The sequence below is a fragment of the Xyrauchen texanus genome, unplaced genomic scaffold, assembly GCF_025860055.1.
Source record: "Xyrauchen texanus isolate HMW12.3.18 unplaced genomic scaffold, RBS_HiC_50CHRs HiC_scaffold_473, whole genome shotgun sequence".
NCBI classification, from domain to species: domain Eukaryota; kingdom Metazoa; phylum Chordata; class Actinopteri; order Cypriniformes; family Catostomidae; genus Xyrauchen; species Xyrauchen texanus.
The window spans coordinates 19626-27781 of NW_026266441.1; the positions used below are offsets into that span (position 1 = coordinate 19626).

The 8156-nt window shown below is 38.4% G+C and overlaps 1 protein-coding gene across 1 annotated transcript; it reads right to left on the reverse strand.

Annotated features, from left to right (window-relative positions):
- Positions 1-1204: 1204 nt before the first annotated feature.
- Positions 1205-2434, reverse strand: LOC127642189 (uncharacterized; the record flags this gene model as incomplete). The annotated part of the gene is made up of 2 exons (XM_052124872.1): positions 1205-1932; positions 2319-2434. Coding segments are annotated over 2 exons (705 nt in total), but the record flags the coding sequence as incomplete, so codon positions are not given.
- Between the last annotated feature and the right edge of the window lie 5722 nt (positions 2435-8156).

Sequence of the window (8156 nt, forward strand, 5' to 3'; positions counted from 1 at the left end):
ACCAACACAAAGGTAAGAGCAAATATGGCTGAGATTAATGCTAATGTGGCCGAGATTATGGAGAATGTGACTGACAATAATGTGCATGGTGCTGATAATGAGAAGCCAGGCTGCAGGGATGCTGGAAAGCGTGTGATTCAGAGTAATAAAGTAGGAAAGCGCACATGGGGATCTCTTTCTTTCTTACTGTTTTTAATATCACCCTACCCTCCTTTACCATGGACATCCCTAAATGTAAACAGGGTTAGAGATAGTAATAAATGTGTTTCACTAAAATAATCTATCACACTGAAGGATTTTAATGTAATGTTTTTACAGGAAACTCACAGTGATGTGAATAATGAAGTAGATTGGTGTTTACGGTCGGAGGGAGAGTGTGGCAATACCTTTCTCTCCTAGATTAAATGTTAAGGTTTTATCTGTTAATGAGGTGGAAAAGGGGCGTCTGCTCATGGTCAGGGTAAAAATAAAAGATATGGAGTTTGCATTTATTAATATTTATGCTCCAAATACTGGTAATGAAAGAATCAGACTTTTTCAAACTCTTTAAAAACTTTAAAAACTTGCTTTGCACCACTTTACACTGTGACTCATTCACCCATTCATACACCAATGGGGGCAGAGCTGCCATGCAAGGTGCTAGCCTGCCATTGGGAGCAACTTGGGGTTCAGTGTCTTGCCCAAGGACACTTCGGCATGTGGAGTCGTGTGGGCCGGGAATCAAACCACCAACCCTGCCAACCCGCTCTACCAACTGAGCCACAGCCCCCGTTTAACACAAAGTTATCCCAAGACTTGTATTTTAATGAGAATTTGAAGTTATTTGGGGGCTGCTGGGCAAACCAAAATAAAGAGTATGAAAGTCTTCTCCAGTGGTGGGATGTGGGAAAGGCTCAGATAAAGCTCTTCTGCCATCAGTTTATATCACACACTTCAATTAAAAAGTTAGTTCAGCCAGAAATGAAAATTATCCCATAATTTACTCACCCTCAAGCCATCCTTGGTGTATATGACTTTCTTCTTTCAGCCAAACTCAATCGGAGATATATTAAAAAATATCCTGCTCTTCCAAGCTTTATAATGGGAGTGAATGGTACCTTAGATTTTGAAGCCCACAAAAGCACATCTATCCATCGTAGAAATAATCCATATGGTGTGTGTGTGTGTGGAAATGAAATCCAAACACAAGTTTGTGGAGTGATTTTATTTTATTTGTTCAAGCACTAAGTTATTACAGTTTTTAAATGATAATGTAAGCATATTTAATTTCAGAGTGAAATGGCATTTTCTATAGGTTAATTTGTTCTCATATGAGGACAATGAAACTGTTACTCATGTTACTTTTATTCAAGAGGCAAACAGTGCTCGTCTATGGGAGTGTTACCTTCCCCTTTGCAGTCATGACACACATTCTCACTCACACATCGATAGAGGGGGACACGAGCAACAATCTCCTTAAACTTTTTCTTAAGATCATCTTTTTTGTCAAACTTCCAGAAATTCTTGAAGACAAAAGCTTTAATTCCGCTGTGTTTTTTCCAGTTGTCAAGAGCTTTTATAATGTTGTGATCGCTTTTCTCATTAAGACATGTGTTACTACAGGGAGAGTCAAAGGTGTAGAAAACGGTGCAGCTGTCGTCTTTTTTTTTATTCAAGAGGTTTGTCATCGGTGACTTGTCCGCAGGATTCAGAAGTAGAGACTCTGAATGCATATTGTATTTATTCATATTCCTTGTTCCTGCAGCGATGAGCTGTGTACCTTGGTATAGTGCATTTTTCTCGTCAGCAATGGCATTTTTCACATTTCCTGCAATCTCTTTAGTCAGGAAGTTGTTCTGTGAAGGACTGAAGCCAACTTGACATTGTTTCTTCAGCACGTTGATGGCCGTGGCATACTGGCGAGCATGTCCATCTCTATCAACTCTCTTATAGCTGGAAATCATTAAGCAAGGTCATACTTTTTTGTTAAAAGGAAACTTTATAGCTACAGAAGACAGTGCAATAGTCGACTGGACTAGGGTTGGGTAAAAATAGCAGTTGGCCCCCATTCACTTTCATTGTAATTGCGTCACTGTAACCTAGATATTTGCTTTTTTTAAAGAAAAGGAGGGATGAGTCAAAACAAACTTTTATGGTAATCAACATTGTTACTCATGCTGTCGATCGAGTATAACTTGTATTTAACCCATTATATTCCTTTAACTGTTTGGTTTCACAGAAAATAGTCATATGGGTTTGGAACAACATGACAGTGTGACAATAACTTTACTTTTACTTAAACGTTAACGTCATTAAAATGACACACTAGACAGACTTACTTCTGCTCAAAGAATTGTATAATTTTGGCAAGGGTTTTAAGGTCCACCGTCTCTCCCTGCACACTTTGTGTAAAAAGAGGAAGTAGAATAAGCAGAAGTCCACTCAGAGACACAGATTACTTCTAGAGAGTTAAAACACAACATGTACACACACAGAAAAACAAAATGAGTTAATGATTCCTTTTTTCTGTAGTTCAATTCTGGTAACAGGTACCAACCATGTGCTGTTACATTGTTCTATACTGGCACATTTCATTATCACAGAAATGCATTTCTACCATCAAGCCTATGTGACAAGAACCTAAGACTCACACCCCACAAACACCAATTCTATTAATATCACAGTTTATCACAAGTAACAAAAATAACAATTAGAAGCTACATCTTGAACAGGACTTATACCATGGTGTCTGTTTCCCAGAATCTGTAATTCATAGATGATGTGCGAGTCTCCAGTGAAGCAGGAGTGATGAGAAAGAGAGGAAATAAATGGTATTTATTCTGACACTGGACCAGCCCTCTTTCTCAACACCATTATGTGACCAACTGTTTACTGAATCACTTTAAGGAGTTGTTCTCCCAAACAATGAACATTCTAGAATCATTAACATACCTCGAATACAGAATTGTTATTTACAGGTGATCAGTTCCTTTGGTACTCTAATTGGTCTTTGTAATTGTATCTCAGTTTGATTCCTTCAATTTGGCTTATGGTGAACAGAATTAAAATGGGCAATTATTTTTAGTGTCTTGAACTGTTATCAATGCGTTAAGCAATTTAGGCACTTAAATGAAAGGTAACTTTTCAGAGTAATAAAGTAGGAAAGCGCACATGGGGATCTCTTTCTTTCTTACTGTTTTTACTATCACCCTACCCTCCTTTACCATGGACATCCCTAAATGTAAACAGGGTTAGAGATAGTAATAAATGTGTTTCACTAAAATAATCTATCACACTGAAGGATTTTAATGTAATGTTTTTACAGGAAACTCAGAGTGATGTGAATAATGAAGTAGATTGGTGTTTACGGTCGGAGGGAGAGTGTGGCAATACCTTTCTCTCCTAGATTAAATGTTAAGGTTTTATCTGTTAATAAGGTGGAAAAGGGGCGTCTGCTCATGGTCAGGGTAAAAATAAAAGATATGGAGTTTGCATTTATTAATATTTATGCTCCAAATACTGGAAATGAAAGAATCAGACTTTTTCAAACTCTTAAAAACTTTAAAAAATTGCTTTGCACCGCTTTACACTGTGACTCATTCACCCATTCATACACCAATGGGGGCAGAGCTGCCATGCAAGGTGCTAGCCTGCCATTGGGAGCAACTTGGGGTTCAGTGTCTTGCCCAAGGACACTTCGGCATGTGGAGTCATGTGGGCCGGGAATCAAACCACCAACCCTGCCGACCCGCTCTACCAACTGAGCCACAGCCCCCGTTTAATACAAAGTTATCCCAAGACTTGTATTTTAATGAGAATTTGAAGTTATTTGGAGGTTGCTGGGCAAACCAAAATAAAGAGTATGAAAGTCTTCTCCAGTGGTGGGATGTGGGAAAGGCTCAGATAAAGCTCTTCTGCCATCAGTTTATATCACACACTTCAATTAAAAAGTTAGTTCAGCCAGAAATGAAAATATATAGAACTATACTCGATCGACAGCATTAGTAACAATGTTGATTACCATAAAAGTTTGTTTCGACTCATCCCTCCTTTTCTTTTAAAAAAGCAAATATCTAGGTTACAGTGACGCACTTACAATGAAAGTGAATGGGGGCCAACTGCTATTTTTACCCAACCCTAGTCCAGTCGACTATTGCACTGTCTTCTGTAGCTATAAAGTTTCCTTTTAACAAAAAAGTATGACCTTGCTTAATGATTTCCAGCTATAAGAGAGTTGATAGAGATGGACATGCTCGCCAGTATGCCACGGCCATCAACGTGCTGAAGAAACAATGTCAAGTTGGCTTCAGTCTTCACAGATCAACTTCCTGACTAAAGAGATGGCAGGAAATGTGAAAAATGCCATTGCTGACGAGACAAATGCACTATACCAAGGTACACAGCTCATCGCTGCAGGAACAAGGAAAATGAATAAATACAATATGCATTCAGAGTCTCTACTTCTGAATCATGCAGACAACTCACCGATGACAAACCTCTTGAATAAAAAAAAAAGACGACAGCTGCACCGTTTTCTACACCTTTGACTCTCCCTGTAGTAACACACGTCTTAATGAGAAAAGCGATCACAACATTATAAAAGCTCTTGACAACTGGAAAAAACACAGCGGAATTAAAGCTTTTGTCTTCAAGAATTTCTGGAAGTTTGACAAAAAATTAGATCTTAAGAAAAAGTTTAAGGAGATTGTTGCTCGTGTCCCCCTCTATCGATGTGTGAGTGAAAATGTGTGTCATGACTGCAAAGGGGAAGGTAACACTCCCATAGACGAGCACTGTTTGCCTCTTGAATAAAAGTAACATGAGTAACAGTTTCATTTTCCTCATATGAGAACAAATTAACCTATAGAAAATGCCATTTCACTCTGAAATTGAATATGTTTACATTATCATTTAAAAAAATTTAAAACTGTAATAACTTGGTGCTTGAACAAATAAAATAAAATCACTCCACAAACTTGTGTTTGGATTTCATTTCCACACACACACACACACAAGCCATATGGATTATTTCTATGATGGATGGATGTGCTTTTGTGGGCTTCGAAATCTAAGGTACCATTCACTCCCATTATAAAGCTTGGACGAACAGGATATTTTTTAATATATCTCCGATTGAGTTTGGCTGAAAGAAGAAAGTCATATACACCAAGGATGGCTTGAGGGTGAGTAAATTATGGGATAATTTTCATTTCTGGCTGAACTAACTTTTTAATTGAAGTGTGTGATATAAACTGATGGCAGAAGAGCTTTATCTGAGCCTTTCCCACATCCCACCACTGGAGAAGACTTTCATACTCTTTATTTTGGTTTGCCCAGCAGCCTCCAAATAACTTCAAATTCTCATTAAAATACAAGTCTTGGGATAACTTTGTGTTAAACGGGGGCTGTGGCTCAGTTGGTAGAGCGGGTCGGCAGGGTTGGTGGTTTGATTCCCGGCCCACACGACTCCACATGCCGAAGTGTCCTTGGGCAAGACACTGAACCCCAAGTTGCTCCCAATGGCAGGCTAGCACCTTGCATGGCAACTCTACCCCCATTGGTGTATGAATGGGTGAATGAGTCACAGTGTAAAGCGGTGCAAAGCAAGTTTTTAAAGTTTTTAAGAGTTTGAAAAAGTCTGATTCTTTCATTACCAGTATTTGGAGCATAAATATTAATAAATGCAAACTCCATATCTTTTATTTTTACCCTGACCATGAGCAGACGCCCCTTTTCCACCTTATTAACAGATAAAACCTTAATATTTAATCTAGGAGAGAAAGGTATTGCCACACTCTCCCTCCGACCGTAAACACCAATCTACTTCATTATTCACATCACTGTGAGTTTCCTGTAAAAACATTACATTAAAATCCTTCAGTGTGATAGATTATTTTAGTGAAACACATTTATTACTATCTCTAACCCTGTTTACATTTAGGGATGTCAATGGTAAAGGAGGGTAGGGTGATAGTAAAAACAGTAAGAAAGAAAGAGATCCCCATGTGCGCTTTCCTACTTTATTACTCTGAAAAGTTACCTTTCATTTAAGTGCCTAAATTGCTTAACGCATTGATAACAGTTCAAGACACTAAAAATAATTGCCCATTTTAATTCTGTTCACCATAAGCCAAATTGAAGGAATCAAACTGAGATACAATTACAAAGACCAATTAGAGTACCAAAGGAACTGATCACCTGTAAATAACAATTCTGTATTCGAGGTATGTTAATGATTCTAGAATGTTCATTGTTTGGGAGAACAACTCCTTAAAGTGATTCAGTAAACAGTTGGTCACATAATGGTGTTGAGAAAGAGGGCTGGTCCAGTGTCAGAATAAATACTCCAGGCGGTTGGTTGGGAGCCCCTCCTCCCCTTGCAGATGGCGGCCGTTCTTCCGTCTTCCGGCGGATGGCCGCGGCTGCTCCTTCCGTGTTTTGGCACCAGTGTAAAGAGATTAAAGGGAAAGGAGGAGGTGAGAACTGGCTTGAGAATATAAATAATATTTAAATAAGAAACGTAAACAAAAGGACAAATTCGTTCGGCCTTTATCCCTCTCTGAGGCTTGATTAGCCTAATTAGAGGCGGGGTGAGCAGCATCATGACCCAGCCCCGCCCTCCGCCCTGCCACATACAAGTTAAGCTCAATCGACAGCATTTGTGGCATAATGTTGATTTCCAAAAAAAAAAAATGTTTGACTCGTCCCTCCTTTTCTTTTAAAAAGTACAAATGTGGATGACAATGAGGCACTTACACTGGAAATGAATGGGGGCCAATTTGTGAACATACTATTTGTTTTTTGTTTTTTCAAAAATGTAGCCACAATATATGAAGTATATGATTGTAGTCTTATAAAATCACTTACTAACCTTTTCTGTGTAAAGCTACAGCCAATTTTACAACTTCATTGCTTCCATCCACGTAAGTGCCTCATTGTAACCCAGATTTTTGCTTTATTTTCTTATTTTGTTTAAGAAAAGGAAGGAAGAGATTACATTTATTTTTGTGGTAATCAATATGACATCTCAAATTCTGTTGATTGAGTTTGACTTGTAATGAACCCCTGAAAATTCAATGTAATTTTGTTATTGATTGATTAAACCAGTAGCTGAATTTATCCACTCACCAATAGGGGGCAGCATTGAGATGAGAAATGAGTTCTACTGTACTTTGGAGTTCGGAGTGCCATGGCATACAAACAGGGCTGTAGCAAGGAATTCTGGGCCCCCTGACTATATATTGCTGTGGACCACTTACCTATTAAAATAATATTTTTTGAGGGCCCCTAGAACTACCTCCTTTCACCCCACTAGCTACGCCCCTGCATACAACCACAATGCTCTTATTATTTATGTTGTATAGACAGACTACACCTGTTTTGTATAGTATATGATGTTCCTATGCATGTATTTGAAATAGAAAAAAACACTAATATTGTGAAGTGAATTTTCAAAGTTCCCAAACAGATGCATTGTGAGATGTTGAGCATATCAAGTGACCCTTGACCCTTCTGATATGTGAGTGTAATCAAGTCAAAACACATGTTTGAGGATCAGATGAGAAACAGATCAGACTGTAGTTTTATTTTCTTCTGACTGAACTGTCTTCTCCTCTTCTCTCTCTCTCTGTCAGAAACATGTGCTGGAATTGTGAACTTTAAACTTTGACCCCTCAGATGATGGAGGACTGGATGGAGCAGGGTGAAGGAGAGGACTCTGTTTGATGGGTGACATTTACAGGAGAAATCTGATGGTTAAAAAAACTTCTAAGAGAAAGAAAAGGGTGAGTGAGAAAGACAGAAAAGAAGAGAGAGAAACCCTCACTACACACACACACACACACACACACACACACACACACACACACACACACACACACACACACACACACACTCACACACACACACTCACAAATAGACACACAGGTGATTTAATTGGGCAACATGTCTGTAGGATACAAATGCACACCCACAAACAAAATAAATTAATAAAACATTCTTGAGCTGGAAAATTTGTCCTTGTGGTTATATTGTGTGAAAGAAAAAAACAAGACAGTTTTAAGGTGTTGTGGGGGACCAAATGTATATTGCAATCTTAATCATATCAGAGCATAACTGTATAAAATACTTTTATTTCTTATTATCAATGTAGTCAGAGAGCAACACTGTACATATCC